General features: G+C 38.4%; 1 protein-coding gene across 2 annotated transcripts in view; it reads right to left on the reverse strand.

Moving 5' to 3' along the window:
• The window catches only part of LOC103102607 (uncharacterized protein C3orf20-like), a 44,418-nt gene extending 34,357 nt beyond the window's left edge, over positions 1–10,061 (reverse strand). For both annotated transcript variants that reach the window (XM_007503230.2, XM_007503229.2), the window contains exons 1-3: positions 9,966–10,061; positions 5,570–5,674; positions 2,042–2,339 (exon numbers count right to left, since the gene is read on the reverse strand). In XM_007503230.2, coding sequence (XP_007503292.1) covers positions 2,042–2,339; positions 5,570–5,674; positions 9,966–9,991 — 429 coding nt within the window. In that variant the 5' untranslated portion in view covers positions 9,992–10,061. The remainder of the gene's footprint in view (positions 1–2,041; positions 2,340–5,569; positions 5,675–9,965) is intronic.
• Between the last annotated feature and the right edge of the window lie 284 nt (positions 10,062–10,345).

A 10,345-nucleotide genomic window follows, 5' to 3' on the forward strand; every position in this document is an offset into this window, starting at 1 on the left:
TGGGCAAGTCACTGAACCTTGTTTGCACCAGTTTCCTCATCTGTAAAACGAGCTAGAGATAAACTGGAACAACCTCCAGGAAGTGATGCAGAGCGAGAGGAGCAGAACCAGGAGAACATTGTACACAGAGACTAATACACTGTGGTATAATCGAACGTAATGGACTTCTCTACTAGCAGCAATGCAGTGATCCAGGACAATCCTGAGGGATTTGTGAGAAAGATGCTATCCACACCCAGAGAAAGAACTGTGGGAGCAGAAACACAGAAGAAAAACAACTGCTTGATCACACGGGTCCATGGGCTATGATTGGGGATGTAGACTCTAAATGATCACCCTAGTGCAAATATGGAAATAAATCTTGATCAATGACACACGTAATACCCAGTGGAATTGCACATCGGCTACAGGAAGGGGAGGGAGAGGGGAGGGAAAGAACATGAATCATGTAACCAAGGAATAATGTTCTAAATTGACTAATTAAATTAAATTTTAAAAAGAAAAGAAAAAAATGAGCTGGAGAAGGAAATGGCAAAGTAGCTGTGTGACCCTGGGCAAAGCACTGAATCTTTTGCCCCAGTTCTCTCATTAAAAAAAAGTTTAATTAATTAATTTAGGATATTTTTCCATGGTTACATGATTCAAGTTCTTTCCCTCCCCTCCTGCCACCCCCCTCCCATAGCTAATGGGATAGGATTGTGCCACAGTATATCAGTCTCTGTGTACAATGTTCTCCTGGTTCTGCTCCTCTCGCTCTGCATCACTTCCTGGAGGTTGTTCCAGTCTCCGTGGAATTCCTCCACTTTGTTATTCCTTTTAGCACAATAGTACTCCATCACCAACATATACCACAATTTGTTCAGCCATTCCCCAATTAAAGGGCATCCCCTCATTTTCCATTTTTTTGCCACCACAAAGAGCGCAGCTATGAATATTCTTGTACATGTCTTTTTCCTTATTATCTCTTTGGGGTACAAGCCCAGCAGTGCTATGGCTGGATCAAAGGGCAGACAGTCTTTTATCGCCCTTTGGGCATAGTTCCAAATTGCCCTCCAGAATGGTTGGATCACTTCACAACTCCACCAGCAATGCATTAAGGCCCCAATTTTGCCACATCCCCTCCAGCATTTATTCCAGTTTCCTCATCTTAAATAGGCTGGAGAAGGAAATGGCAAACTAGCTAGCTGTGTGATCCTGGGCAAGTCACTTAACTTTGTTTGACTCTGTTTCCTCATCTGTAAAATTAACTGGAGAGGAAGTGGTAAACTACTCCAAACTCTACCAAGAAAACCCAAAGTGGGGTCACAAATAGTCAGACAATTGAAAATGACACAATAACAAATTGCAGGGGTTCTAAAGAGAAGTGAACTAGCCTAATGGCAAGACACTTAACCTCTCTCTGTTTCAGTTTCCTCATCTGTAAAAGAGATAATAATAGCATCCACTGCCCAGAGCTGCTATGAGGATCAAATAGATATTTGTAAAGCATTTAGCATGGTACTTGGCACATAGTAGATGCTTATTAAGTGCTTGCTTTTAGGGGGCAGCTAGTCAGTGGACAGAGTGCCAGGCCTGGAGTCAGGAGGTCCTGGGTTCAAATCTGTCCTCAGACACTTCCTAGTTGTGTGACTCTGGGCAAGTCCCTTAACCCCATTTCCTAGCCCTTACCACTGCTATGCCTTGGAACTGATGTTTAGTACTGATTCTAAGCCAGAAGGTAAGAATTTTAAAAATAAATAAATAAATGCTTGCTCTCTTCCTCCACCCTCCAAGTAGTTACCTGCCTGACTGAGCAAAGTACAAAACTTCTCTGGGCCTCAGTCTCACAGTATCATGGATTTGGAGCTGGACTGGAGGAAGAGTAAACTGAATTCAAGATGGCATGGCTAGTGTCGGAGGTACACTTTGAACTCTATTGCCTTGCTGTGGTGACTCTCCGAGCCCCCAACGAGCCCCCAAGCCCTCCATCCCTAGCAGGCTGCTCCCCTGGGTGATTGACACCTGAAGGAGGCGGGGCCTCGCAGGCCCCGCCCTCACTCACCTGGAGACAGGGCATGTTCCGCGTTCTGTTTTTGCGCGCATATAACTCTTCTATCTCCTTCAGCGCCCCGCCCTCAGCCGAGGAAAAGTCGTACACGCAGACGACTGTGATCTGCTCTGGGGAAGAGAGCTGATTGCTGATCAGAATATCAAACTCCAGGTCAGTCACGTGGGGGATGGAGTGACTGCTGCACCTGCACAGTCGCAGCTCCTCCCCTCTCATTCTATTTCGCAGAACAACGGGGCAGACCAGCTGAGAAACGAACCAGATGTTTTCATTGTCGATGGAAAAGGGTAACCTGGAAAAGGAGGGGAAACGGAAAACGCGGGAATGGAAAGAACAGGGGACCTAGGGGACACTGAGGCCCGTGGTGAATGAGGACAGTCATCAAAGGTACGACGGGCTGCCTAGGGAAGCAGTAAGCTCCCCATCCCTGGAGGTATTCAAACACAATGCCTGGACTATGGGGGCGTGTGTTTTACCCATATAGGAATGCTAAATCTGGAATATTCATTTTAATATAAAATTATATTAAAATTTTTGACATTTTAATTTAAAATTAAATGTTAATCTGGATTTGATTTTTTATTTAAAATTACTCTTTTTAAATTTTAAATTAAAATTTCAATTTTAGTTTAATCTCAATTTGCATTTGTTTCAACTTGGATTTAAATTTTTTTTAATTTACAATTTTAATTTTAATCTGAATTTACATTTAAATTTTGTTTTAATTTAAAGTTAAAATTAAATTGTAATTTAATCTAAATTTACAGCTCTGGTTTAAATTGTTTTTCTTTTAAATTAAATTTGATTTTTTATTTAAATTTTAATCTGAATGTATATTTTGTTTTTATTTAAATTTTAATCTGAAGTTACATTTTGTTTTCAATTTCAAATTAAATGTTCATCTGAATTTAAATTTTATTTAAATTTTAAATTTTCATCTCAGTTTACATTTTGTTTTCATTTCAACTTTAATGTTAACCTGAATTTAAATTTTGTTTTAATCTTGAATTAAATTTCAATTTTTATTTAAGTTTTCATCTGAATTTAGTGTCCTCTTAATTTCAATTCAATTTTTATTTGAATTTTAATAGGAATGGACATTTTTGCTTTAATTTAAAGATTTTAAATTGAATTTATGGTTTTGTTTTTAAATTAAATTAATTAAAAATTTTAATGGAAATGCAAATTTTTGTTTTAATTTAAAATTATCTTGGTTTTTAATTTGAATTTTAAATTAGAGTTTAATTCAGTCTAAATGTTAACTCATATTTAAATTTCTACATTTAGATTTTAAATAACATTTAAATTTCAAATCAATTTTGAATTCAATTTGAATATAATTTTGAAATTTGTATTTTATATTACATTTGCATTTTGTTTTGAAATCTTAAATTGAATTGAAACTCAAATTTATTTCAATTTTAAGCTTAATTTTTAGAATTGTATTTTGATATGATTGGTTTCCTTTTATCCTAAATATTTTATTTTATATATTTAAAAAACCTTATTCTGAAAAGGACTCCACAGACCTCACCAGATTGCCAAGAGTCTATGACATAGCAAAAAAAATGCTAAGGAACCCTGGTGTAGTGGATAGAGGTGCTAGACATATAGTCAACGTGGAGCTGTGTGTCTCTGGGCCACAGATCCTCTCTGAGTCTTCTCATCTAGAAAATGAAGGGGGTGGATTCAGTGGTCTCTAAGTTCCCTTCCAGGTCTAAGTCTATGATCTTCCAATTATAGGATCATGTAGAAGTCCCTTCCAATTCTGGGGGTCTGATGTTTGGACTCTATATAAAAATCCTTTAAAAAACATTTGTGAATATAAGAAAAGAGCCACTTGATCCTTGAGGGCCAATTGTTAAATTTTTAGTGTGAGCTTTGATCCCTCAGAAATGGGCAAACTATAAATCAGGGCTGGATTTATTGTTTTGTAGATTATCTAGATTTAAGAAAATGTTTGAAAAAATTTTGCTAATGCAGATTAAACTTGGAAATGTGTTGTGGAAGAGAGTTTACATGCCTTCAGCTCCAAAGGTCCCATGATCCTAGTGAAAATGAGTGCATCTCAGATTTGTTAAAAAGAAAGATGGAACTGAGAGCCAGCTGGGTGGCTCCGTGGACTGAGAACCAGGTCCAGACATGGGAGGTCCTGGGTTCAAAGCTGGATTCAGACATTTCCCAGCTGTGTGACCCTGGGCAAGTCACTTAACTCTCATTGCCTAGCCCTTACCACTCTTCTGCTTTGGAACCAATACACAGTATTGATTCTAAGACAGAAGGTAAGGGTTTAAAAAAAAAAAAGACATAACCAAATCATCCTAAATAATTTCCAGATCAAAATGACAGTGAACACAACTACAAAGCCATCTTGGGACTAATGAATTTGGATCCAGATTTAATATATGAAATGAATGTCCTCTCACTTTTTTCCTTTAATAATTAATGCCAGAAGAAGAAAAAAAAACACAACAGGAAGAAAAACACAAATTAGAGAGGGCCACTAGGAAAAGGATTACCACCAGTTTTGATAGTCTTTTCCCACTGGCTGCTAAAAACTGGTGTTCAAATCAGCTACTATTTAAAAAAATCCTTTCCTTCTGACTTAGTTTCAGTTCTAAGAAAGAAAAGTGACAAGGGCTGGGTAACTAGGATTTAGTGCCTTGCCCAGGGTCATATAGCTAGGAAATACTGAGGTCAAATTTGAACCCAGGTCCTCCTGACTCCAGACCTGAAGTTCTATCTACTAAACCACCTAGCTGTTCCTCAGCTACTTTCTTTAAAAAGCTACTGAGAGGGCACAGTAGATAGAGAGCCAAGTCACTTAATTCCCATTGCCTAGCCCTTTCTGCTCTTCTGCCTTGGGACCAATACTTAGTATTGATACTAGGACAGAAAATAAGGGTTTTAAAAAGGAAAGTCATAATATTTCCATTTGTTTGTTTATCTTGTCTAGGTCTAGACCTGTGATTTCATCAGTATAAGGAACTTACAGTGAGAAAACTTTCTACCAATGTAGACTGGCAACTATTTTTCAATTTAAAAAAACAACCCTTACTTTCAGTTTTAGTATCAATCCTAAGAAAAGCTGCAAAGGCTAGGCAATTGGGGTCAAGTGACTTGCCCAAGGTCACACAGCTAGGAAGTGTCTGAGATCAAATTTGAACCCAAATCATCCCGACTAATTTGTTCTTCCTTAAGATCATTTTTGTAAACAGATCAGTGATTTCATGGATTTAGAAGGTACTCCCTTTAAGGAAAACTCCTTCCATTAATGCAGATCACAGCAACTGTTCTATAATGAAAGTCTTTGAGTTGCCATTTTTGTCTTGTAGTCTCAGTCCATAGACATTAAGAAATAATAATAATAAAACCTTAATAAACAAATGTTTGTGAGATTAAACAGCCAGTCCACAATTTCACAGCCCTCCTGGCTTTGAAGGTAACCTTGCCTTGCTGTGAAGAGTGCTAGCAGAGCATTTTCTTGATTTAAATATTCAGTCATTTTCTCTTTTTCCTTACCTTGAGACCCAACTGTTGGAAGGGTATGATGGAAACTTGGAAAACTTTTTCTGAGCCAAATTCTGCAGGCTTTGCCTGAATAAATTCTTCTTGGAATCTAAATTCCTGGAAGAAACAACATCTGTTAATGGATCTATCATTAGGAAAACCAATACCTTCAAATAAACCGTCAAGCCAGATCCAAGTGTAAGTTATGGTTATTTCTGCCCAGAGCTGTGAGTATTGGTAGAAGATGATGGTTCTTTAAGTGTGATAAGTGAAGGGCAGCTAGGTAGCACAGTGGATAGCCTGCGATGCCTGCAGTCCAGAGGACCTGGGTTCAAATTTGACTTCAGACACTTTCTAGCATGTGACCCTGGGCAACTCACTTAACCCCAATTGCCTAGCCTTTGCTGTTCTTCTGTCTCAATATTAATACTAAGGCAGAAGGTAAAGGTTTAAAAAGTGGCATGTGCAAGCTCTTTGTGATGGTAAAAAATTGGAAAATGAGGGGATGTCCTCCAATTGGGGAATGGCTGAACAAATTGTGGTATATGTTGGTGATGGAATACTATTGTGCTCAAAGGAATAATAAAGTGGAGGAATTCCATGTAGACTGGAACAACCTCCAGGAAGTGATGCAGAGCCAAAGGAGCAGAACCAGGAAAACATTGTACACAGAGACTGATACACTGTGGTACAATCAAATGTAATGGACTTCTCTACTAGTAGCAATATAATGATCCATAACTATCTGGAGGGACTTATGAGAAAGATGCTATCCACATCCAGAGGAAGAACTGTGGGAGTAAAAACACAGAAGAAAAACAACTGCCTGATCACATGGGTGGATGGGGATGTGACTGGGAATGTAGACTCTAATCCTAATGCATCCTAATGCAAATATTAATAATATGGAAATGGGTCTTGATCCATGTAAAACCCAGAGGAATTGCATGTTAGCTATGGTGGGAGGAAGGGAAGGAAAGAACATGAATCATGTAACCATGGAAAATTTTTCTTAATTAATCAATAAAATTAAATTTTAAAAAATACTACTAATAAAGAAAAAAGGGGTATGTGAGCCCCAAACTTCTTCATCATAATACTAAGATGTTACTTGCCTACTTCTTGGGTCAGGCTGGAATTTTTTCATATACTTCAACCAAGACCATATTACAACAGATTCAATACAGAAGAGGACAGAATAATCACTTGTCTTCTACTAAGCCAGGCATTAAAGAGATTTGCAAAAATGCAGAAAGCAATACCCTCTGCTTGCTAATTCTTTTTGATTTGAAAAAGTGGTTGTTTTTCAATTTTTACTATATTTTCTAAAATGAGCATAGGTCCAGAGTTCAAATACCAGCTCTAGGAAATTATAAACAAATTAAGTAAACATAGAATAGTATACTTGTCAGAGCAATGTGAAAGGAAGAAATTTAGGATTAAGTAAGAAATAGAGAACATTTTAAAATGTAAAATGAATAATTTTGTTTATACCAAATTAAAAAGGTTTTGTACAAACAAAACCCATGCAACCAAAATTAGAAGGAAAGCAACAAATTAGGAAAAAATTATAACAAAAACCTCTGACAAAGGTCTAATTTCTCAAATGTATATAGAACTAAGTCAATTGTACTTTAGAAAGCAAACCATTCCCCAATTGACAAAAGGTCAAAGGACATGAATAGGCAGTTTTCAGATGAAGAAATCAAATCCCAGCTCTAAGACTTACCACTAAGTGGGAAAGGACTCCCCATCTTTGGACCCGAGTTTCTTTTTTCTTTTTTTTAAATATTTTTCCATGGTTATATGATTCATTTTCTTTCCCTCCCCTCCTCCTCCTCCCTCTCCCAGAGCTGACAAATTCCACTGGGTTGTACAAATGTTATCACTTGATCCCTATTTCCATATTATTCATTTTTGCTATAGAGAGATTATTTTAAAGCCTAAACCCCAAATCAAATACCCATATACACAAGTGATAAGTCATATGTTTTGCTTTTGTATTTCTACTCCCATAGTTCTTTCTCTCAATGCGGTTAGCATTCTTTCCCATAAGTCCTTCAGGAGTTGGACCTCAGTTTCAACATCCATATAATGGGGGGAGGACTTGGAGAAGCTGAAGTTGGTCTTTTTGTTTGCTTTTGTTTTTATAATTTCAGGGTCTAATGCTTTGGGGAACCTGAGCCTTGGAGAAGTGAAGTGTTTGAAGCAGGACTGAAACTGTTCTAACTACTCCCCATGTTGCCTCTCAAAGGATATCGAAGCATAATGTGGGCAGCTGCTGGAGCTGTGGACAGAGTGCTGGGCCTTGGAGTCAAGAAGATAAGTCTTCTTGAGTTCAGATCTGACCTCAGACACTTACTAGCAGGGTGACTCTGGCCAGGTCACTTAACCTCTGTTTGCCTCAGTTTCTTCAACTGTAAAATGAGGGTAATAACAGTATTTGTCTCCCATAGTTGTTTTGAAAATCAAATGAGATATTGGTAAAGTTCTTTGGAAAGTGCCAGGGACATAATAGAAACTATGGGAATGCTAGCTATTATCATTAAACTTAACATAGGAGGGGTTTATTATTGCCATTTTAAATGGATACTTTTAAAAAATATCCATTTTAATTTTCTAATATGTAACTGTTGGGAGCCATAACACACTTAAACAAAAACTCTTTAAGGCTCCCAATCTTTGAGACCAATAGTTTGAGAACCACTGGGATAGGGAAGCTCCTCATGAGGAAAAAAAAACAAACCTCTCTATCAATACAGTCTTTCCCCTCCCAAAGGTCTGACATGTATACTATTCTGTGTTTACCCAATTTACTTATGGTTTCCTTCTTTATGTTTAATCATTCACCCATTTTGAATTTATCTTGGTGTAGGGTGTCAGGTGTTGATCCAAACCTAATCTTTCCCACACTGTCCTCCAATTTTCCCAGCAGTTTTTATCGAATAGTGGATTTTTGTCCCAAAAACTGGGATCTTTGGATTTGTCATATACTGTCTTGCTGAGGTCACTTTCCCCCAGTCTATTTCACTGATCCTCCTTTCTGTCTCTTAGCCAGTACCAAATTGTCTTGATGACTGCTGCTTTGTAATATAGTTTGAGGTCAGGGACTGCTAGGCCCCCATCATTTGTATTTTTTTTTTCATTATTTCCCTGGATATCCTTGATCTTTTGTTATTCCAAATGAACTTTGTTATGGTTTTTTCTAAATCAGTAAAGAAATATTTTGGGAGTTCAATGCCTCTCTATCAATACAGACCACCATCTGTTCTGAAATTTAGAGTCTTTTTTTTAACCCTTACCTTCTTTTTAGAATCAATACTAAGTATTGGTTCCAAAGCAGAAAAGTATTAAGGGCTAGACAATCTGGGTTAAGTGACTTGCCCAGGGTCACACAACAAGGAAGTATCTGAGATCAGATTTGAACCCAGGACTCCTATCTCTGGGCCTGGCTTTCAATTTGTTGAGCCACTTCGATGCCCTGAAACTTAAAGAGTTTCCTATCAGGAGGTTAATTGACTTGCCTACAGTCACTCAGTGTCAGAGGAGACACTTAATCCCAGATATATCTGACTCTGAGTCTGAGTCTCTACCCCCTAGAACACATTTGCCTTTCAACTCAAAATGGGAATAATAAGGGACAGCCAGGTGCCGCAGTGGATTGAGAGCCAGACAGGAGGTCCTGGGTTCAAATCTGATCTCGGGTACTTCCTAGCCGGGTGGCCCTGGGCAAGTCACTTAATCCCCATTGCCTAACACTTGCCACTCTTTAGCCTTAGAAATGATACTAAGACAGAAGGTACAGGTTTAAGGAAAAAAAAAGAATACTGTAAATTCAATACTTTTTTGTTAGAAATATGGTAGAGGCAGAGTAACTAGAAAGCCAGTTGGTATCAGGACAATCTGGGATGCAATTTTGCCTCTGCCCCATACTGACTCTATTACCCTGGGTAAGTCACCTGATCACTCCCAGAAACCATAAGGAAATTTCCCTCTCAGGAATTCTCTTTGGCAATGAAGTCACAAATCTAATCTCATGATAGAAAAAGTGCCCCCAAAAAACTGGCTAAAGAAATTGCTAAAGTACCTCAAAGTGAGTTCAAAAGCAAAAGCAAAAGCACATATTTAGACCCAAGGGGAAACCAGTTTAATAGGAGGTCTCATCTCAAAGGGAAAAAAGTAGCCCAACTTAAATAAGCAATGCTTAATAGAAGAAGGCACATTGAGAAGGAGGCAATTGGGCACGTTCCCAAGAGCAGGAACCCCCTAAAATTCTGGATAGAATGAAGGGTCAGCTCCAAGGATGCTTTCATTCCAGAGGGTGAACGGTGGTGAGCTAACTGGAGACCTGAGGATGGTCACCAGCCAGGATTGAGAAGGGCTTAGCCTGCCAGAATCCATTTGTTACCTGAGGCTATGAGAGCTAGTAGTCATCACCTAGTAGTCAGTCGTCTGAACAAACTCCCTTGTGAGGGGAGAATTCTAGATCCAATCCATTGATTCTCTTTCTTGTTTCTATGACAATAGGTACCAGGGAAACAACCGTAGAAGGACCACCAATGATTGGATACTCCCCTTCCCTAGAATCCTTCATGAATTGCCCGGCATTCCGCACTGTAAAATGATTGTTTTCCTGGATCTGTCATAATCCTTCCCTGAAGATCCACTGTAACAAAATGCTGTCTAGGAGTAATTCAAAATATAGACAGCACAGAGCGGGTTGGGGTTAGTTAGAGCCTCATTTCCTCTCAGTCAAGCCGATTTCGTTTCAGGAGGGTCTTTTATTTT

The sequence above is a fragment of the Monodelphis domestica genome, chromosome 5, assembly GCF_027887165.1.
Source record: "Monodelphis domestica isolate mMonDom1 chromosome 5, mMonDom1.pri, whole genome shotgun sequence".
Classification (NCBI taxonomy): domain Eukaryota; kingdom Metazoa; phylum Chordata; class Mammalia; order Didelphimorphia; family Didelphidae; genus Monodelphis; species Monodelphis domestica.